This window comes from Gopherus evgoodei, chromosome 8 (assembly GCF_007399415.2).
Source record: "Gopherus evgoodei ecotype Sinaloan lineage chromosome 8, rGopEvg1_v1.p, whole genome shotgun sequence".
NCBI classification, from domain to species: Eukaryota; Metazoa; Chordata; order Testudines; family Testudinidae; genus Gopherus; species Gopherus evgoodei.
Genome location: NC_044329.1, coordinates 54,351,515 through 54,375,394, shown reverse-complemented (window position 1 = coordinate 54,375,394; position 23,880 = coordinate 54,351,515). Strand labels below are relative to the sequence as shown.

General features: G+C 39.1%; 2 protein-coding genes across 7 annotated transcripts in view; one reads left to right on the top strand and one right to left on the bottom strand.

Annotated features, from left to right (window-relative positions):
* ANGPTL1 (angiopoietin like 1) overlaps nucleotides 1-20,527 on the top strand; it is a 44,436-nt gene extending 23,909 nt beyond the window's left edge. The window contains 5 exon segments of the mRNA XM_030571860.1: nucleotides 14,136-14,152; nucleotides 14,154-14,249; nucleotides 14,251-14,329; nucleotides 15,730-16,002; nucleotides 18,198-20,527. Of these exon segments, the coding sequence (XP_030427720.1) occupies nucleotides 14,136-14,152; nucleotides 14,154-14,249; nucleotides 14,251-14,329; nucleotides 15,730-16,002; nucleotides 18,198-18,385 (653 nt within the window). The 3' untranslated portion in view covers nucleotides 18,386-20,527.
* Nucleotides 1-23,880, bottom strand: part of RALGPS2 (Ral GEF with PH domain and SH3 binding motif 2) — a 281,794-nt gene that overhangs the window by 111,936 nt on the left and 145,978 nt on the right. The window lies entirely within an intron of this gene.

Genomic DNA, 23,880 nt, shown 5'->3' with positions numbered 1-23,880 from the left:
TTTATGAAGTCATTGGCAGGTGAACTATTTCCAATTCAACAGGTTAATCAATATTTGGGAGGATTTTCTTGCCATGCTGTATTAGGAAGAGATCACCACCAGACAGACCTTTAAATTGTTTTATTTAACTAAAACAACAACATTAAGTATTTAGGATTTTTTTCTTCAACAGCAAACATATAATATTTTAACAAAACAATCATATGTCCCTCACTTCTCACATTTATCTCCAGACTTCCTCTCCTTGTCCAGATCTATTCCACCCCTCAACAATCTTCTATTCATTGAACTTTTTGAAACGTTGCACTTTTATAGAGGAGTAAAGGATTGACTTTTTGTACACAAATTTGCAGAGGGACAATAGAGTTGAGGTCTGTTATTTCTCACCTCTACTTATTTATTTATTTATTTATTTATTGCTGTTACCAAGCATGTTACCTCTGGAGATACAAATCCACAGTTTGAGAACTGCAAAACTAAGCATCTCTGATGGTATCTTCTAGACTGAGCACTGAGTCCCATTGGGTAGATAGAAAGATTAACCTAAATCATCTATACAGAAGCCTGTGAAACCCCAACAGATTGGGTCCCTAATCCATGAACTATTGGAACTCATTTACAAATCTTTTCTTTAACATTACATGAATATATTCTCTCATACTATAGATTTAGAATTTATAATACCTATTCCATGATGAGATACCTTTGAGCTATAATGTATCTTATTTAAAACTATTTTTAACTACATTTTTCCTCAAAAATCTGATTTAAATTAAAAGTCATTGATTTTTATGCACACTGGTTATTAAAAATACTTCACAGAATTAGTTCCAACTGCATCCTGCAACTCAATCCTGGTTATTAAAAATACTTCACAGAATTAGTTCCAACTGCATCCTGCAACTCAATCCTGAAAGTTTGGATTATCTTTTTTTTCAGTCCATGCTTTCCAAGTAACCATCTTTATTCTTGCCTTTTATGAGCTTACACAGCATAATGTTCTGCATTGGGTTTTAGACTCAGCTGGACATTCAGTGTTTCTGAGGGTGAAAACACACATTTATCTTGGTTATTCTGCATACACTACAACCAAGCTGCTATTGATAAAAAGAGGGACTATTTGGGGATCTGAGGAGAAGTTAGCCCAGAGTACAACTGAAATGCCAGATGTCATGAGAACTTAATCACCTGTAAGTGGCAGAAACACAGCTAATATGAAAAAAGCTATGTTAATGTCTAATCAGACAGCAACAGCAGAATTCTCTTAAAAAAAACCAACAAACTTTCAAACAAAAGTACATGTTAATTTATTGTTTCCCCAGATACCCATTCCCTCAGTTTTATAATTACAAAAACAGATAGGTATGTACATATGAGGAAACACAAAAGCACAAACGAATGTTTTCTGTAAAACATTTATCAAAAAGTCTTCTCTTTCCTCTACACATTTCTGGAAACTAAGTTAAAGGAATCTCAGTCAACTTATTCTAACATTAATGGGTTCATTTGCTGTGCGTTTTCTTTTAGTACTGAGGTGCTTGAATTTTAAGAATGTGCATTTTGTACAGAGGTAGGAGAAAAAGGATTGAGTAGTTCCAAAGCTGGTAAAATGTAGATCATTAAAAGTTAAAATAAAAACCAGTATACAATAAATTACAAAGCTATTCCTAGTTCTCTGTTTCCTGTAATTAAGGTACCATTTGATAAAGCAGTGTAGAAGAGAAACAGGCTGTAAAATAATAGGAAAAATGAAAAACAGCAAGAGGGGGATGTTAGTTTAGAAGATTATGCAGAAAATTTACAAACAGAGACTGCCAAATAAGACTAACAAAACCCAATAAGGCTGTCCTCACCAGATAGATGTTGTTAAAATGAAGAAAAGATTGTACATATGAAAGGTAAAACTGTCTTCTGGATATGTTATAGCATATTTTTTTCTCATTATATTTGAAACAACTGTTCTTCTCAAGTACTAATGAGTCACTAAACTACAACTGCAGGAAACAGTTACACAAAACATCTTTAATTGTGGGTCGGAAGGAAAATACATAGCACATTGGGAAAACTTTTTTACACTGAGGTGAAAATATTAGAGAAATGAACCTCACAGAAGACAAGTTCCTAAAGGGGAAAAAAGTGTTTTCCATACAAATGCAAGATGTATATGTAAACACAAAATTATGAACTCCGATAAATTACTTAAATAAACCTCAGTTGTATACTCATTTCCTAACACAAAAATAAGAAGCGATTTAAGCTTCATTGAAGAATCCTTAGAACTCAGTGGGAGCAGGTCAGGCACTCAGGTGCCAATTAAGCAAAATACTTAATGTTTCATTTTAAACTTCAATGCAGCCACTTTCATTCTTAAGACAGGCACATGCTTAAGTAACTTTCTGAATCTGAACCTCAGTGAATAAGTTGGACTGCACAGCATGTAAGGAAATCATGCAACAGTTAATTTTAAATATCTTACTGAAGGGAAGAGGAAAGCTGAATGCAGGACAATTTAAAATAAAAAAATAAAAAACTGTTCTGAATGGCAATTAAACTGAATATTTATATTTGCAACTACTTTATCAAAACAAATTAATACATTTGGTCTCAGTTCACAACTTGGTCTGGGTACAAGGATCCTTAGGTCTGTGCAAAACAAATGTATTTTAAGTACTTACGTTCTCTTATTTCCTTTTTTTAAGTACTTAGTGTAATTTATACAGAGAAAATATTTTTTCAAGTTATTCTTGGTTGAAAGTAATTAAAACCTACCACACATGTGTAAACTACAATCTTTAACTACTCATAACCAATTATAACCAATTTTCAGTGGAATGTCAAAAGCATCTTTCCTCCTTAAGAATAGTCTCTCTGCCCAATTTCAACTGGTCTACTCCCGAGTTCTGGAGTCAGAGAGGTTTTAATAAAAGCCTCAAAACATTGAGTTTCATAGATTCTAAGGCCAAAAGGGACATGGTCATCATCTAGCCTGACCTCCTGTATAGCACAGGCCATAGAAGTCTCCCAAAATAATTCCTAGAGCATATCTTTTAGACAAACACCCACTCTTGATTTAAAAATTGTAAGCAATGGAGAATCCATTATGACTCTTGGCAAATTGTTCCAATGATTAATTACTCTCACCGTTAAAAGTTTATGCCTTATTTCCAGGTTTGTTTGTTTGTTTGTTTTTCAAGAGTATGAAGTGTTTTTCTCTACTGCTCTCCTACTCAAAAATGGTTGAATCATTTTTGCTCAAACTCCACATTCCCTCCAAAAAACAAAAAACAACCAACTAACCAAAAAGTTCCACTTCAGTTACAGACCAGACTTGGAAAATAACAGCCAGAAAGGTGAAAAAATGAGAACGTTATGAGCAAATGATAAATGTATTTAGCATGGAAATGTGTAGGCACATTTAACTATAGTTGTCACTATTCACACAAGCGATAATACCTCATCTGTACTTCAGTGTTTCATACAAGACAAGTGAACGTTAATGGCCTCTCACACATCTTTGTTCTATAATCACATTTTTTAGCTAGTTGGTTTTTATTTCTTTGATTTTTGGATTCTCCTTTAATGTCTCCAAAATACTTATGAAGGACATGAAACTACAAATTGCAATTGCTCAGCAATAACAAAGTCTCTGGACAATCCACATTAGGGCATCAGCCACCTGTTCTATTCAAATCAAGAATTAGGTTTGGGGTTTTTTTTGTTATATTCCAGCCTAAGAAAACAGTAATATCCCATCATCATTTTCCTTTTTCACCACCTAACATATGTCAAAATGTCATGCACTAGAGATCAACCATCAGATTTGTTAAATCATCATATACATAGAAGGCAATTTTGGTACTATAGTAGTAAAAAATTAGGATATGAACTCAAAAAGTGCACATTACCAACAGCATCCAAGCAAACAGATAAGACATAGATCCTATGCTCTTCTCAAGGTCTTAAAATTTGAATGCATATGTTCTAAGTGCTAAAAGACTAGGTGTCCTTTTGTGAAATTGATCTGCTCTCCTTTGTTCTCACATATTTAACAAAATTCCAAAGCTATGGTCTCTGTTCATGTTAATATTTCATTCTTAAAAACCAAAAGCTGTTAAAGAAATTATGTGGTTGGCTTTCAAGAGGAAATAGTAAACATTTCTTTCTGACTATGACATCAACGATAATAAGAATAGATAATTAGAACTTAGTTAATTTTGTTGATGTGAAAATTTCTATATTCGGGTCTTCAATGATACAGACAATAAGTAGTCTTATAGCTTGATTTTTCAGTAAACAGCTATGACTGTGGGTACGTCTACACTATGGGATTATTCCGATTTTACATAAACCGGTTTTGTAAAACACACTGTATAAAGTCGAGTGCACGCAACCACACTAAACACATTAATTCGGTGGTGTGCGTCCATGGTCCGAGGCTAGCGTCGATTTCTGGAGTGTTGCACTGTGGGTAGCTATTCCGTAGCTATCCCATTAGTTCCTGCAGTCTCTCCCGCCCCTTGGAATTCTGGGTTGAGATCCCAGTGCCTGATGGGGCAAAAATCACTGTCGCGGGTGGTTCTGGGTAAAGGTTGCATGTCATTCCTTCCTCCGGGAAAGCAACGGCAGACAATCATTTCGCGCCCTTTTTCCCTGGATTGCCCTGGCAGACGCCATAACACAGTAACCATGGAGCCTGTTCAGCTTTGCTTTTTTTTTTTTTTTTTTTTTTTTTTAACTGTCACTGTATGTGTACTGGATGTCGCTGACAGAGGCGATACTGCAGCGCTACACAGCAGCATTCATTTGCTTTTGCATGATAGCAGAGACGGTTATCAGTCGTTCTGTACCGTCTGCTGCCATTGTAAATTGTCAATGAGAGGACAGCTATCTGTCATTCTGTACCGTCTGCTGCTATCATGAGTGCCCCTGGCTGAGGTCGGCTGGAGGCGCAAAGGCAAAAATGGGAATGACTCCCTGAGTCAATCCCTCCTTTATAGTATCTAAAAATAAGAGTCAGTCCTGCCTAGAATATGGGGCAAGTGTACTAGAGAACCAGCGTATCAGAGAACCAGAGAGCACAGCTGCTCCATATCAGATCCCGCAGAAATGATGACCTGCATGCCATTTCCGGGGATTGCCCCTGCAACAACCCCATCCGTTGCTTCCCTCCCCCCCAACCTTCCTGGGCTACCGTGGCAGTGTCCCCCCCGTTTGTGTCATGAAGTTATAAAGAATGCAGGAATAAGAAACAGTGACTTGTTAGTGAGATAAAATGAGGGGGAGGCAGCCTCCAGCTGCTATGATAGTCCAGGGAGAACATTAAGCGGTGTGGGGGAGAGGAGCCCAGCATCCCGCTGCTATGACAGTCCAGGCAGGACATCATCTTTTTTTTTTTACACATGAAAGGGAGGGGGCTGATTGAAGCTCAGCCCCTCGTTGCTATGATGAAGACAGTTACCAGCCGTTCTGTACCATCTACTGGGAATGACCAGGAATCACTCCTATTTTTACCCAGGCGCCCAACCCCCCCCAGCGGGCCTCATCTGAGGCCAGCCAGGGGTATTCAGCAGTTATCAAGCATATTGTACCGTCTGCCACCGGGGAGGGAAAAGGAGTGGATACTGCTCTTTACTGCCGCAGCATTGCGTCTACCAGCAGCATTCAGTACACATAGGGTGACATTAAAAAAAGTCAAGAAATGATTTTTTTCCCTTTTCTTTCATGTGTGTGTGGGGGTACTTTGACGAGCTATACCCTGAACCACGCCGGATAATGTGTTTGAACCTACAGGCATTGGGAGCTCAGCCAAGAATGCAAATACTTTTCGGAGACTGCTGTGGACTGTGGGATAGCTGAAGTCCTCAGTATCCCCTCCCTCCCTCCATGCCCGTCCATTTGATTCTTTGGCTTTCCATTACGCTTGTCACGCAGCATTGTGTAGCCTGGAGATTATTTTCAAACACTCTGGCATTTCATCTTCTGTAACGGAGCTCTGATAGAACAGATTTGTCTCCCTATACAACAATCAGATCTAGTATCTCCCATGCAGTCCATGCTGGAGCTCTTTTTGGATTTGGGACTGCATCGCCACTCGTGCTGATCAGAGCTCCACGCTGGGTAAACAGGAAATGAAATTCAAAAGTTCGCGGGGCTTTTCCTGTTTACCTGGCCACTGCATCAGAGTTCAGATTGCTGTCCAGAGCGGTCACAGTGGTGCACTGTGGGATACTGCCCAGAGGCCAATACCGTCAATTTGCAGCCACACTAACCCTAATCCGATATGGTAATACCGATTTTTGCGCTACTCCTCTCGTTGGGGAGGAGTACAGAAACCGATTTAAAGAGCCCTTTATATCGATATAAAGAGCCTCGTAGTGTGGATGGGTATAGTGTTAAATCGGTTTAACGCTGCTAAAATCGGTTTAAACGTGTAGTGTAGACCAGGCCTGTGAGACACAAGAGGCCATACCATGTTCTCAGTTACACCAGCATCTAACTTTAGTAACTGGACCGAATTTGGTGGAGAGAGAAAAATCTGTCAAAGAAGGAAGATATAAATTATGTTCAGGCACTATCATTATCCCAACAAGACTTCAAGGATGACCATACAGTCCTAATAGGGACACTGTGTATTTGATACGTTATTCCTTTCATTAGCATAAAAACAACACCTCTTTACTTCAACACAGCGCAAACTATTTTATCAAGTCACAAATCTCAGTATTTCCAATGAACAACTACAAAAAATGTATCATAGTTCCTATACCATGATATATCAAAGGATTTATTTGTCCCAAGAAAGTGATGTAAGATAATTAATCAAAGCTAAAGGATTTGTTGGATTTATTCACTCCTTCATTCTAAAATATAACTTTGAAACCTCTTCTACCACTTCAACATTTTATATCAGCAGTGTCTACAATTCTAAGGATCAAAATTTAGACAAATTGCATCCTGTGAGACTAATGCCAGCTGAATTTTAGCAATGGTCAAAAGCTATTATGTAAACAGACTATTGACACCTTCCATTGCTTAGCAGCAAGTCAAAACAGCACTACCATCTGCTTTGGTCTCTAATGGTCCTGGAAATAAGAGTCCTAGATTCCTTTCCTCTGCACAGAACATAGTATTACAGCCATAGTAGAAGATCTCAGACTCACAGACTTTAAGGTCAGAAGGGACCATTATGATCATCTAGTCTGACCTCCTGCACAATGCAGGCCAAACAATCTCACCCACCCACTCCTGTAACAAACCCCTAACCTATGTCTGAGTTACTGAAGTCCTCAAATCATGGTTTGAAGACCTCAGGGTGCAGAGAATCCTCCAGCAAATGACCCATGCCCCACGCTGCAGAGGAAGGCTGAAAACCTCCTCTGCCAATCTGCCCTGGAGGAAAATTCCTTCCAGACCCCAAATATGGCGAGCATGTGGGCAAGACTCACCAGCCAGTACCCAGGAAAGAATTCTTTGTAGTAACTCAGATACCACCCCATCTAACATCCCATCATAAACCATTGGGCATATTTACCTGCTAATAATCAAAGATCAATTAATTGCCAAAGTTAGGCTATCCCATCATACCATCCCCTCCATAAACTTATCAAGCTTAGTCTTGAAGCCAGATATGTCTTTTGCCCTCATTACTCCCCTTGGAAGGCTGTTCCAGAACTTCACTCCTCTAATGGTTAGAAACCTTCATCTAATTTCAAGTCTAAGCTTCCTAGTGTCTAGCTCATTTCCATTTGTTCTTGTGTCCACACTGGTATTAAGCTTAAATAATTCCTCTCCCTCCCTGATATTTATCCCTCTGATATATTTATAAAGAGCAATCATATCTCCCCTCAGCCCTCTTTTGGTTAGGCTAAACAAGCCAAGCTCTTCGAGTCTCCTTTCATAAGACATGTTTTCCATTCTTTGGATCATCCTAGTAGCCCTTCTCTGTATCTGTTCCAGTTTGAATTCATCCTTCTTAAACATGGGACACCAGAACTGCACACAATATTCCAGATGAAGTCTCACCAGTGCCTTGTATAATGGTACTAACACCTCCTTATCTTTACTGGAAATACGTTGCCTGATGCATCCCAAAACTGCATTAGCTTTTTTAACGGCCATTTCACATCGGTGGCTCATAGTCATCCTGTGATCAACCAATACTCTGAGGTCCTTCTCTTCCTCCGTTACTTCCAACTGATATATCCCCAATTTATAACCAAAAGTCTTGTTATTAATCCCTAAATGCATGACCTCGCACTTCTCTATTAAATTTCATCCTATCATCATTACTCCAGTTTACAAGGTCATCCAGATCTTCCTGTATGACATCCCGGTCCTTCTCTGTGTTAGCAATACCTCCCAGCTGTGTGTCATCCGCAAACTTTATTAGCACATTCCCACTTTTTGTGCCAAGGTCAGTAATAAAAAGATTAAATAAGATTGGTCCCAAAACCGATCCCTGAGGAACTCCACTAGTAACCTCCTTCCAGCCTGACAGTTCAATTGTTCTCAATATTTCAATCTACATTATAAAGTTCTGCTATTTTTCTGCTTTCACATCTTTAATAATCAAGAATTTGTATTAGAACAACATTTATTATGGAGCCACACTGTTTTTTTAATACAGCATCAAATTGTGCTAGGCAATTTACAGAAAGCTCCCCATGCCCTGGGGAACTTTCACTCCAAGTGGACACCTTCAGACAAAATACAAAAGAATGGAGAAAATTAAAACAGGCAAGGGACGGTATATAGAGCAAACAAAATGATTCAAATGTGGCAGATGTGGTCAAAGCAGCAAGCAAGGAAAATGACTTTGGCAGCAGCATTTTGGGTACACTGGATGGGATGAAGTGGGTGTTGAAGGCAAGCAAAGAAAGCTACAGTACTCAAAATGGGAAATTATCAAGGCCTGGCCAAAGGTTGGAAGTAATGATTGAAAGTTAGGGACAGCTTTGGATATGTTGGGAAGGAAGTAGCAATAATTTTGTTTCTATTAACAACCCTATTTTTCACCCATCCAGCTTTCCAAAACTCATTTTTTAATTTCTCATGAGTATTAAAACTGGGAAGGGTGAATCTGAGGAGGTTTCAAGAAAATCCTAAACAAGCCATCTTTCAGATACTGGAATTAACACTTCTCTTACACGTAAGCACCATTTTTTGTTCAAAAAACAATCCAGTCTTTACACTTCAAAATCTAGTTTACTTACCTAGGTCTCTGAGAATTCTGATAGACCCAGTTTTATAAACTTGGGTTTTCAGATTTTAAAGTAAAAATTCCTTAAAGTGCCATTAATTAGCTAGACACATTGTTGCTATGTGCCTTGCAAACTTCTTAATGTTGCCAGTACACTGGCACTGTTTCTGACTAGTAAATATGGATAATCAGCAACTAAAAGTGCTGCCGATATGCCAATGGGGCTTCTTAATAGTACAAGTCCTTTACTGTGCCACGACCTGGTGTCTATATGCATCACTAACTTGGACAAAAGGTCCAGTCAGTTACAAACATTGATAGTAAACCAAAACAATTTATAGAACTCATGACTCAATTCACGCAGCACTTCTTGTAGTTGTTAGTGCCATCAACATTTGCCAAAGGGCTCAGTCAGGATTGTCACCTATATTCCAGTGGTGTTTCTAAGCACTCTGAACAGTTACCAAGTTATTAAACTCCTCTGAACCCTTAAGTCATGACTTAAGATAGTTACAAGTATAACTGGGTAAGCCTTTAATAACCAGGACTCCTAAAATGCATGATTCTGGAGAAGTACAGGCCCCAATGACTTGCTAATAAAGAATGAGTCCTGTAGCACCTTACAGACTAACAGAAGTTTTGGAGCATGAGCTTTCGTGGGTGAATACCCACTTCGTCGGATGTTCCAAAGCTTCTGTTAGTCTATAAGATGTCATAGGACTCCTTGCTGCTTTTACAGATCCAGACTAACACAGCTACCCCTCTGATACTTAATAAAGAATGAAATCTCTGAGAGGCCTGTAATAAATAAGTCATGGTTCTATGTACCCAGAACTTCAAGCTTTATGGTGATTCAAGCTTTATATCAACTTGTAACAGCTGTGGACTGGTTCTATGGATATCCTGGTTGATTACACATCTAATATCAGACTACTACTCACAAGTCTTTAAAAAAAACAGATAAAAAAACCTCCATTATGATGGAGTTAGGGGTGAAAATGGTTTTCACTAATCAAGAACATTAAAGGGATTCCATCAACAAACTTCACTGTGCTTCTTTCCAGACTGCCCGCACACATGGAATATACTCCCTGAATTTAGCAGGTGGGTTACCAAAGGACAGTCATTGCACATCCATCTTTTTGTTCTAAAATAGAGCAGAGATCAAATTAAGACAGTTGTACCTAGTCCACCATCTTAGTAACTGAAGAGAACTGAAAAAAACACTTAATTTTTTTTTTTAAATGCTAATCCTTATATTGGTATTTGTTTAAATTGTTAATTGGGCAGGTTAGGTTTATTGTTTCAAATCAGTATCAGAATTGTAACTCAGTAATGGTTACTTTAGATGTAGCATAAACTTATATGGAGACAACTGCACAATTTATTGATATGTTTATATTATACTATAAACACAACAAAAAAGTAACCAAACCTTTATATCGACTTAAGTATACTGATTTTTCAAATCAGTTGAATTTAAGTGATTCATCACTAGCTAGCCATTATCAGAACTTATCCAGTTTGTTATGAAAAAGCTGACTAAAAGATGGTCTAAAACCAGTCCAAAATCAATATAAATAGTGATGTAGTAACAGCATTAATTTTTTCGTGAGGGAAGGATGTAGTGGAGGTAAAAATTATAGTTGGATTTCTGATATCAGAGGGGTAGCCGTGTTAGTCTGGATCTGTAAAAGCAGCAAAGAATCCTGTGGCACCTTATAGACTAACAGACGTTTTGGAGCATGAGCTTTCGTGGGTGAATACCCACTTCCTCAGATGCATGCGGTGGAAATTTTCAGGGGCAGGTATATACATGCTAGCAAGCAAGCTAGAGATAACGAGGTCAGTTCAATCAGGGAGGATGAGGCCCTGTTCTAGCAGTTGAGGTGTGAAAACCAAGAGAGGAGAAACTGGTTCTGTAGTTGGCAAGCCATTCACAGTCTTTGTTCAATCCTGAGCTGATGGTGTCAAATTTGCAGATGAACTGAAGCTCAGCAGTTTCTCTTTGAAGTCTGGTCCTGAAGTTTTTTTGCTGTAGGATGGCCACCTTAAGGTCTGCTATAGTGTGGCCAGGGAGGTTGAAGTGCTCTCCTACAGGTTTTTGTATATTGCCATTCCTAATGTCTGATTTGTGTCCATTTATCCTTTTCCGTAGAGACTGTCCAGTTTGGCAGATGTACATAGCAGAAGGGCATTGCTGGCATATGATGGCGTATATTACATTGGTGGATGTGCAGGTGAATGAACCAGTAATGGTGTGGCTGATCTGGTTAGGTCCTGTGATGGTGTCGCTGGTGTAGATATGTGGGCAGAGTTGGCATCGAGGTTTGTTGCATGGATTGGTTCCTGAGCTAGAGTTATTATGGTGCGGTGTGCAGTTACTGGTGAGAATATGTTTCAGGTTGGCAGGTTGTCTGTGGGCAAGGACTGGCCTGCCACCCAAGGCCTGTGAAAGTGTGGGATCATTGTCCAGGATGGGTTGTAGATCCTTGATGATACGTTGGAGGGGTTTTAGCTGGGGACTGTATGTGATGGCCAGTGGAGTCCTGTTGGTTTCTTTCTTGGGTTTGTCTTGCAGTAGAAGGCTTCTGGGTACACGTCTGGCTCTGTTGATCTGTTTCCTTATTTCCTCGTGCGGGTATTGTAGTTGGATTTCTAAATCTTTTAAGAGGGACACATCAACATAGCAAGAATCTCCAAAATGTAAGCTGACAGTGTTTCCTACTGAACATTCATAGATCACCTTTCAGAAATGGAGAGCATGCTTTGTAAATATAGTACACCACTACCCCGATATAATATTGATTCACATACAACATGGTAAAGCAGCGCTCCAGCGGATCAGCACATCAGCTTCCAGCTGCAGCGCTCTGCTTCCTGCCATCAGTGAGTGCGGGGAGGTTGGGGAACGGATGCACCCTGCACTCACCTGCAGCAGGAAGTGGAGCACCACGGCTGGGAGCTGGTGGTATGGAGCAGGGCTGGGCAGGCTGCTCTGCTTCCGCTGTTGCCATGATGCAGGACCTCTCCCCAACCCCCCCACCCCAGCGACACGGCTGGGGGCCAGGGCACTCCACTTCCCGATGCAGGGTGAATACAGGGTTGCATCCTTTGCCCACCTCCCCACACTCACTCATTGGCAGGAAGCAGAGCGCCGTGGCTGGGAGCTGGCGGAGGTGAGCGGGCTGGGGCTGTGCTGCTCTGCTCTGCTTCCTTCCGCTGCCAGAGAGTGGCCTGTCAGGGGGTGGGGGGTTGTAGATAGGGGTTGGGGCAGTCAGGGACAAGGGAGCAGGGGGGCTGGATAGGGGTGGGTCCTGGGGGTGATTAGGAACAGGGGTCTCTTGAGGGGGCAGTCAAGAGAGAAGGAGCAGGGAGGCCAAAGCAAGTTCAATATAACAAGGTCTCACCTATAGCACGGTAAGATTTTTTGGCTCCGGAGGACTGGGTTACATTGGGGTAGAGGTGTACTCAGAGCCTGAAGAGAACTTTCAAGAACTACAGTCAGCAGCTGCATTTCTACATAACTGTAGGTTTGAAACTCAATAAATGAACACTATTATCTGCTCAAAAATATCCGGTCCACTGCTTGCATGCTATCCCGGCTAACAGCCATGCACATATAATCATAACTGTCAAGAAATGGAAGTATAAAAATCATTAGATTTATAAAGGTTCCTGTCAGAGGGTTTGCAGAATTTGACAAAAGTTTTCTAATTAAATTCTAGTTCTGCTGCTATTCATGCATTCTAGTTTACTTTTTACTTTATGATCATTTCAAATGTATGCATTATAGGGAAGAAGTAAGCCAGCATCCAACATCTGGTAAGGCTATACAGGATAAAGTAGTCACAAAATGCAAGTTGCATTATTTGCCTATCTAGTATCGGGGTGTAATTTGTGATACACAATAAAGAAAAAAGTTACCAAAATAACAGGGTCAAAGAGTCAAAATATGCACCATCTGTTTAACAAAAGTTATCTATTTGTAAGGTTGGTGGGGGAAAATAGGCAAAATTTATAAAATTAACCATAAACTGGAAAGGATGTTTTGCAGTGTTTACCATGGAAGTTTTAAATTTGCAGTTAAAATGAGAAAGTAAATATTTTCTAGCAGGAAACAGTAAGAATAAAATGGGCTCTCAGATATTTACCACCTTTAAGATAAAGTCTTGTATTGCAATAAAGTCTTTTTGTACATACTGTGACAGACCCAGGCCAGTGGGGTGCAGGAGTCTGGTAGAGGGCAAATATACAGGTCACTGGGTGAGTAGTTTTCTGTTCCCTGAGTGACCAGAGCAGGGTCTGCACTAGAGTAGTCAGGAACTTGCTAGAACCAATTAAGGCAGACAGGCTGATTAGAACACCTGCAGCCAATCAAGGCAGGCTAATCAGGGCACCTGGGTTTAAAAAGGAGCGCTCTCCAGTCAGATGGGGAAGAGCCAGAGGAAAGAAAGTGCATGTGAGGAGCTGGGCGCAAGAGGCACAAGGAGCTGAGACTGAGAGGGTGTGCTGCTAGAGGACTAAGGAGTACAAGCGTTATCAGACACCAGGAGGAAGGTCCTGTGGTGAGGATAAAGAAGGTGTTTGAAGGAGGCCTTGGGGAAGTAGCCTGGGGAGTTGTAGCTGTCACACAGCTGTTACAAGAGGCACTATAGACAGCTGCAAATCCATAGGGCCCTGGGCTGGAACTCGGAGTAGAGAGCGGGCCCAGGTTCCCCCCAAACCTCCCAACTCCTGATCAGACACAGGAGGAGTTGATCCAGACTGGGGGAGATCACTGAGGTGAGCAAATCTGCTAATAAGTGCAGGACCCACCAAGGTAGAGGAGGAACTTTGTCACACTACACTACTAACTACATGTTATATGTAACTTGTGTCCCACGTGTACATTTTTAAAAATAAGCTTGAGCTTAAGGCAGTTCTTTTCAAACAGGTCCTTTCAAGGACTGGTCAACAAGCCAAAGAAGCTGGGCATTCCAACAGTGGAATTTATATGATCAAACCTGAAAACAGCAATGAACCAGTACAGTTATGGTGTGAGAACAGTCCTGGACCCTGGAGGCTGGGCAGTTATTCAGAAAAGGAACAGATGGATCTGTCAATTTCTTCAGGAATGGGACAGTTACAGGTAAGTTTTAGAATTCAGAAAAGTAACAGCTTCATTTTGGTAGGCACAGTAACCACTAGAATCTGGTATCAGTATTCACAAGATGACATTTTTCAATGCAATTCTTCTCCACTGCAGTTAATTTGCTGCAAGATTAACAATTGAAAAGAATCAGAAGTAAAATAGTTAGTTACCTCAGAACTAAGAATTATCAAAAACAGGCAAATAAAAACAGGAAAAGTAAAGCTAAAAGGGAGCTAATCCACGAAGACTAATGTCTTGTCTGTGAACTGGCATCATCATATATGCCTGGTCATATGTTTGTAAATTTTACCTCTTAAATGTGCAGTGGAAGTGAATTAAAGTTACATGAGAAGTTTAACCGGTTGAATTTCTTGGAATCTGACTGTTAAAGCTGTATCCTCGATGACAAAATAACAAATGGTTTTTAATTTATCCCCTCTTTTATAAAAGGAAAAAGGATATTAAAATAATAAAGCACAAAACCAAACTTCTTTTACAAACATCTGAATAAGTAATGTACCTTCAATAGCCTCAAAGAGTACAACTCTGAACATTTCAGTATAAAGTGAAGTTTTGTAGTGGAGTGTACACAATTGGTTTTTCAGTTGCTTAACTTTTTTGGGAAAACTGGCCCACAAACTAGCTCTCACTTAGAGCGTTTTATGGAAGAAAAGAATTTGTAATCCTATTAAATACCAGACATTAAAAGAAAATGAGTATTTTATTTTACAACTCCAATCCTTTATACATTGATATTAAAGTGGATATTTTCTTAGGGAAAGGAAACAATGGCTTGCAAATATTAGCAAAAAGGTATCATACCAGCAGTCTGTGATTCAAGACCAATAGTCTTCATTGAATTTACTAGAACTGAAATCTAGAGTACACAGATGGATTGTCTAATTACATATATAGTGAAATACCATTCTACCTTGTAAAAGGTACAAAAAAGTTATGCATCTTGATTATTGGCTTACTTACCTATAATCTTTTGGGCCTCAAGGTACTTCATGTAATGGGTTACTCATACGATCTTAATGGACATTTGTTGTGCCACAGAAAATACTGTTCCAAAAAGCACATCATGGGAATCAAAGGTGCAAAGGATCAGATTCTGATACCTTCACTCTTGCTGAGTAATACATTACACTGCCAGTAGTCCCATTGAGATCAGTGAGACTACTCATGGAAGTGGAGTACTACTTACTTGAGTAAAGGTGACAGAATCTAGCCCAAGGAACTAATTGAAAGGGTGAGCAGAAGTTTAAAAGCTAAGCGTTTGTAGTTCAGATACACATATTTTACTGGGATATACTACTACTACTGGTAAATGTCTTCATTCAATAGATTCAGAAAAGCCAGTAGATTTAATCTCATATTCTGGTTTTCTTTGTACAGAAAGGATTTGGCAATGTTGATGGAGAGTACTGGCTGGGACTAGAAAATATTTACATGCTTACCAATCAGGACAATTATAGGCTACTGATTGAACTAGAAGATTGGAGTAATAAGAAAGTCTATGCAGAATACAGCAGTTTTCGCCTGGAGCCTGAAAGTGAATTCTATAGGCTGCGTCTGGGAACTTACCAGGGAAATGCAGGGGATTCCATGATATGGCACAATGGAAAACAATTTACAACACTGGACAGAGATAGAGATACATACACAGGTAAGGGAATTTTAATGTTATACATAGGGAAAAGCTGCTCAATGCAACAGATTCCATTGGTAGTGTCACCTTATGCATATAACTGTTTCAAGAAATAATACAGTTCGTGCTCCAGAATAATTTAAAGACTCTTATGAAGATGAATTTTTCTTATAGGCAATGAGTCAGTTAATCCACTCAGTTGTAAATGATCCCAACATAGACTTCAATCCTGTAAATTATTCCATGTAGGCAGACCCATGCATGGAGCCTGCTGCACAACTGGGGACTTAGTTATTTTAATTCAGTCAACTTCAGTAGGGGTAAAATGACTGAATAAGCTATGTGCTTCTTCTATTCCATATAAAGACTTTTGCTCTTATTCTCAGAAATCATGTCATTTGTCTTTCTTGGTGAACCTTGAGCCAGAGGGTTAGCAGTAGGCCTTTCCATATCTACTACAATCTAAGCCTTCTTTTGAGGCATTAGTGGGATTTTAGTTGTGATTAGGCCAGTGCAATCCTGCAAAGGAGCAAACTTCTTGGGTTTTTACCAGCATGTGAGAAAATCAGAGTCTTTCCTTTTTATTATGCATGTCAATAAACACATTTTTACATAGCCATTATCTTACAGGGACACTTCTATCTGAAAATGTTATAGTACTTATTACCAGTTAACATCTAATATTGCTACAACCAAAAGACGGAGAGAGAAGAAATATTTCTCTTTTTTTGTACATTTTGCAAGTCAGCTTTATTGAGTCTCCTGCACAGTCAGTTCTCTTTTTTTTGTGAGTTTTCCTACACTGAAATGGAGAGGAAAAAAACTTTTGAAATAGGATTATTATTTGCATTAAAGTGGGGCCTAGATACCTCAATAAAGAGATTACAACCTCACTGTGCTACGTGCTGTAATGCAATTATAAAGACTCAAAAATTGCCAGAGATACACTACTTAACTAGTGTTTTTAAAATAGACTAGATTTCAAATTGACTGTCTCTCTTTAAGCACTCTTGGTTAGCAATCTGGAAAATGCTGTTTTTCTGTGGATTAGGGAGTCCCATAGCAGTTTTTGATGTTAGCATTATTTGCACTTCTCAAAGGGACATTGTTAACTTAGGTATTTTTAAACTGACCAGTTAAGAAATTCCCATTTCAGTTAATGTAACATTGTGTCCTTCTAAAAAATACCTTTAAAAACACTTAAAACAGTGTTCTGTCCCCTTATATTTTAAGGGTCCTTTTGGCAAGAGAGAAACCAACTTATTATATATGGGAAACAGTGAAACCAATATACAAAGAGTAAACAAACCGGAAAAAATAGAGAATACTATTTTCTCTCATCTGTTTCACTAATAGCAATGTTATGCCCCAATCCTGCAGAGATTTATACATGTGCTTAACTTGAATCACTCAATAGTTCCATTGATGGGACTATTTACAGGTGATTAAAATTAAATACATGAATAAGTCTTTGTGGGATCAGGGCCTTGTATGTTACTTGTATCTATAACAAGTACAACAACATTTTCAGACAAAATATGATTCTTTTCTATGATGCCCCTTTAATGATATACTCATACTAAATATAAAATTGTTGATTGATTAAAAACTGAAAATGACCCATAGAAAAACATACCATGTTATGGCACCACTCAATGTCCAGTTTTGGCCCTGAATGTAGGTAGCATCTTAAAAATAATGACAACTTAAAACAATTATTACTTTGTTAACATTGTTACTTTTAAAACTTCAAAGAAGACTGACCACCATCTCTATTCATAAGGTAAACTTCACCACAAATCACTGAAATTGAAACTTAAGGCACAAGTCACAATGCTCCCGCCAAAGTACTTCTGAACAGTTTAAAGCAGATATTCTTAACAATTGCTTACATAAAGTATTTAATATGTTTAGTTTCTTTCAATATAATTAAGCAGCTGAAATCGAAGAGAACCAGCCCCATGTGACCAACCAGCTCCCCTCAGATTACTAGCAATCTTCTGTGAACTGCAGTTTGTAGTTGCAACAGAGTTTAGAGAATTGTAAGTGGAAGGAGAAGTGATCCATCTGATCCCTAATGGGTGGCAAAGTGGCAAGCAAGACAAGCACTCTGTTAATATGTAGTCCATAGCATAAAAAAGTTTGAGAAGCCCTAGTCTATCATTTCCCCTCTGAAGTGCTGAGGTTTCACTTATTTTATTCTCTCCCAACAGGAAATTGTGCCCATTTTCACAAAGGAGGCTGGTGGTACAATGCTTGCGCACATTCTAACCTTAACGGAGTGTGGTACAGAGGAGGCCATTACAGAAGCAAATATCAGGATGGGATTTTTTGGGCTGAGTACAGAGGTGGTTCATATTCCCTGAAAGCAGTTCAGATGATGATCAGACCCATTGACTGAAAAAAAACACCCCAAACCATACCCCACTATCTCAAGTGATCAAATATAAAACTTTTCAGTGCTTGAGCTCCAGGGGGGAAAAAAAGTTACATTTAAACTCTTATTTTGCGCAATTTAGCCCTGCAAAATGCAGTGCTACAAGTGTTTTGGGTTTTTGTTTTTTAAACTCTCACTGATACAGTATGTGTTAAACATAACTTCTAATAATTCACAAAACACACAAGGGTTTAAACATTTGTAATAAATATTTATCTTCATTAAAGTCCTACACATTTTTCCATTAATTGCAGCCATTAAAATAGCTCTTAGGTTACAGTACAAGTTTCTCCAGATCAGTTCAATCTTTAAATGTAAATATGTAAAACAACTATGTCTTATTTTAATGTAAAAATTAATTCATTTTCAGTTATTTAATAGTTTTTTAAAAACTCATAAGATTACTTTCAATGTATATCTGATCTTACATTATTGTTTTTAACATTTACACACACGAGTTTGCACCCCAAAATAGTAGACAGAAAATTGGTGAGAAACTCTAGTTTTGCCAGCAGATATATTTTGTTGCAAACAAACACTAAGAGTTATTTCCACATGAAGTTGTGAATTTAACATAAAATAGTTGCTAATAATGTACACTGTTTCTTACAGGACATGCGTATCCTGCTTCCCATCAAAGCATTTAGGAGAAATGTTTTCTTAGCACAATAAAAACAAAACACAATTCTTATAACACACTCTTATAAATGCATGAGTAAATTCCACAGTGCTCATGTCTTTTCTATGTGTCTTTGTACTCCACACATGTAGCAAGCAGGCTGTGCTACCTATGGTATGCATGTTACTGAATAGGAAAATCATTCTTGATCACTTAAACTCAAACAATCAGCAAAATAGGCAAAAATTAAAGGAAAAAAGTTTTACTAGAATATATGAAATACACATTTTCTCAAGCCTTTTGCAAATTGTGACCAAACTGGCATTTTGAAATAATTGAAAAACTAATCTCAGTTTCCAAGAAAACATTAAAAAATTTTTTTTTCATTTTTATTAGTTCACGACTTGAACAGATTTCAACATGTTATAACATGTTGGCATTACATAGTAAATTCAGAAAATATGATGCAGTTAAAGAAATTAATGTTAATTACTATATTAATTTATTTCTAAACTTTGTATAAATGCAGCCTGGGGACATTTGTGCTTGCCTGGATGAGGAAAGGCAACCAATATACAAATGCAAATCAACTTCAAAAGCAAGAAAAAAAGGTATTTCTAAAGCAAATTCGGGCTGATACTCCTGTGGCCCAGATATAAATGGAGGAAGGGACTTTTACACTCATACTTTCCAGATACTAATTAGGTACACAAAAACCAAGAATACAATAAAAAGAGTTTCTTGGGTTCCACAGACTCAGGTTGACCTGGCCAAGTATTAACAAAGAACAGTCCCACATATAACACTATTTACTAGTTTGCTCAACAAAATGGTTTAAATCCAGTTCTTACATTAATCAATCTCAAATATTAACAATCACAAACTGCAAGGACCTGAAGTTGTGAACTGACGTCTTTTTTAAATTGTAACATTTTACGATATAAAATATCCAGAATCATGTGAATCTCTCAATCTGTCACTTTGAATACTGTAAGAACAGAGTTTTAGTTGGAGAAATACCATTTAAAGATCAGAAAGAATTTCAAAGTAAACAAGCTTACACCCACAACTAATAAGAGATCTGTGAAAATCCCATCTCCACACTATAAAAGATTATACTAAAGAGAGAAGTTCTGCCTCCAGTACAGGCATAGCAACTTATTCTGTACACCTAGTAAGGGTGAGAGTTGTTAGACTAAATGCATCCTTGCATATCTGCTGTAAAGACACATTGTACCTCTACCTAACTGTCTTTCTAGCTGAATGACCTCATAGTCTTAAGGGACAAAATATATCCTGGGGAATTATAAGGAACAGAAATTCACATTCTCAACCACCTTACACAAAAACACTCTTGTACTGTACTTTTCTTGGGTTCTTCAAAATAAATATGGTATTTGCCAGCTCTGAACTATAATTATCAGAAATGTAGGACTGGAAGGGGACCTCAGTAGGTCATCTAGTCCAGTCCCCTGCACTGAGTTAGAACTAAGTATTATCTAGACCATTCCTGACAGATGTTTGTCTAACCTGTTCTTTAAAATCTCCAGTGATGGAGATTCCATAACCTCCCTAGGTAATTTCTTCCAGTGCTTAACTTCACTTACGGTTGGGAACGTTTTTCCTTATGTTGACCTAAATCTCCCTTGCTGTAATTTGAGCCATATTTCTTATCCTGTCCTCAAGGTTAAGGAGAACAATTTATCAACCTCTTTTTTACAGCAACTTTTTACATACTTGAAGACTGTTATAAGTTCTGGCAATAACATATTGCCATCATATATATAAAAACTCACAGTCCTCTTTGGCTACAGAGCTGTGATCCAAAGCCAATTAAAGTCAGTGAGAGTCTTAAACAGAAGCCCCCACTGGATATTGGTAGCTTTGGGTCAGGTCTTAAGGAATTGCAGTTTTCTCTGAAGCACATTGCAGGTGAACATGACAGCAGGAAGTACCACCTTTAGAGTCTACTGAAAAAAAAGTAAGACACAAAGTATTACAAGGTGTAACAACTTTAATCTTATTGAAATCTAGATAAGGAGACTGATAGCTACCTGGATCTGAAATTGGGCAAACAGAAACAATACAAAGAAGAAACAGCATCTTATGGGCAAAGAGACTGTGGGGCCTAAAGCAATAAGCACAGGGTTGGGAGCTGGAACAGTAACTAAACTTGGAAAAATTAGTTAACATTTTCAGTCTCAGATATCTGACCTGTAAAATTGCCAGCTATATTGAAGTTATAAGCTACTTACCAGGAGACTTCTAAAGTTTGAATTATCATTACCCTCCCCTAAAAATCTTGGAAGACTATCCCAGGAAACAGTTTAAATTCAGCTTCTGAATAAGTCCAAGCTGATGGCCAGATATTACAAGACAGATGCTCTAGAAATCACTGAAGTAGATTATATTTAAATATAAACATAGAAACACAGATTTCTAAACTAAAGGCATTTACTAGAAGTACTCACTGATTTTCAGATAGCAATCTACCAAGGCTGATTCCCTAACAGTTTTTTCAGGGAAGTAAGTGATTCTCAGACAGCTAAAAACCTGTTATTTAAAAAAACCCGAAAAGTATGCATTTCAAGTAAAAGTGCCAAGAGTGAATCAAACAGCAGCTAATTGTGAAAGCACAATGGCAACAAGAAGTGCTGAGTGTGAAGTTCTAGGATAGTTGCTATGTATAACACTATTGTGGCTTGCAAACCAATAGCTGGTTCTTTTCATTAAAACTATATTCAGACTCAATCAATTAATACACTACAGTTCTGAAACACAATCTTTGTAGATTAATATGTATGATTAACCAGTGCTGGCTTTTGTAAATATTTTTATTCATTTCATGTTTAGTATCAATACATAGGTAAACTGAAAAGTTACTGTCTATAATATAGCCAATTGCTTAACTACACTAGTAGTTTGATATTAAAAATGTTCACGAGACCAAACACTGAAGCCTAGACAAGTTTATCAGCTAAAGACGACGCAGTTCAATGCAGAAAGAAAGAATTACTACTTTACAGAATCTTTCAGGGAAGCTTGTTTCTCACAGCATGAAGTTCACCGTACACAGAAGAGTTGCTCACAATATACTCCCCGCCTCCAACTCTACCTAATATTTGTATCATGGTAGTTTACTAAGTAAAAGCATTCTGTACATCACCTAAGACTAAGCATCAATTAGCTTTTTATCTTGTTTTTGTTTGGCCCAATGGATGCATACTTCTCTCTCCAGTTTTGAATACTATATTTCAAACCAGTTTCCTGTGAATGTACCTCTCAACTTGTACCAGGACAGAGAACAAATGTATCTTGTCTTTGACATGTTTCACATTTTCCAGTGCAAAAGCTGACTTCAGCTTTGCAGGTATTGTGGCTATATATCTTGACATTAGTGAATGAACGTAAACAGGATTGTGGGAAAGACATAATTCAGTTAACATAACTGCCCACGTGTTGGATAAAACACAATATTAAGGCAATGTGCACTATGCCTAACAGGTATGTATTGACTAACAAAGTGCATATAAACCAAACCCAACTTGTTTAATGAAGTGCTTTAGACATCTTCGGTTCATGAGAATAAGCCATAAGGAAAAACAAAAAATATTGCTACAAATATTGCAAGTTGGCATATTATTTGCTTGAAAAATACAAAATAACATCAGCTAAACACGTTTATCTAACGTTTATTCAATCAGAAACAATGGGGTTTAATGAAATTCCTCTTTGAACAAACAGCATTCCCCTGAAACAAATGTTTCCTTTAAAAAAAAACCACCTGTGTTAATAAAAGAGAGAGAGCACGCCATGGTAATGACAAAATTAAGTTTTTCTCCATCTGTTAATAATTGCAATTTCTTGGGAAATATTAATGAATCCAAAAAAGAACTCAAAATCCTGCTCTCAGAAATAGGAGTTTATTTTTTCAAACTGTGGCTGCTGTCACAGTATCTTTGGAATATGCATTCCCTCATCCCCTGTATCAAAATATTTCCTGTGCAAGGGCCACTTCAGCCTGAATGGTCTTAGAACAGGGGTCTCAAACTCAAATGACCATGAGGGACACGAGGACTAGTACATTGGCCCAAGGGCCATATTACTGATACCTCTCCTGCACTGTCCTTGGCCCCGCCCCCACTCCACCCCTTCCATGAAGCCCCACCCCGCCTCTTCACACTCCTTCCCTGCTCCCATTCCAACCCCTTCCCTGAAATCCCCACCCCAACTCCGTCCCCTCCCTGTCCCCAGGGGGTGCAGGAGGGGTGTGGCAGAGGCTCACGGCAGGGAGTTGGGGTGTGGGGTGCAGGAGGGATGAGGAATGTGGCAGGTGGCTCAGGGAAGGGGGCTGGGGTGCAGGAGGAATGTGGCAGGTGGCTCAGGGAAGGGGGCTGGGGTGCAGAAGGGGTGCAGAGTGCAGCAGGGGATCAGGATGCAGGGTACGGCAGGGGCTCGGGGTGCAGCAGGGGGCTCAGGGCAGTGCATTGGGGTGGAGTGGTGTGGTGGGGGTTGGGGCAAGGTGTTCAACTGCAGGAGGGGTTCGGGGGTGCGGACTCTGGCCCAGCGCGCATCAGCGACAGGGCAGGCTCCCTGCCTGCGTGCCTGCCTGCCTGCCCTGCTCCTGCCCCTGCCCCACTCCAGGAAGTGGCTGGAACATGGGGAGCAGGGACACGGTGTGTGTGTTGCTGTTGCTTCAGGCACAGCCCCCAGCATCTCCCGTTGGCCAGGAACAGGGAACCACGGCCAATGGGAGCTGCTGGAGGCAGTGCCTGAAACAAGAGCAACATACACACCCATGCCTCTTCTCCCGCAGGTTCCATCTGCTTCCTGGAGCAGC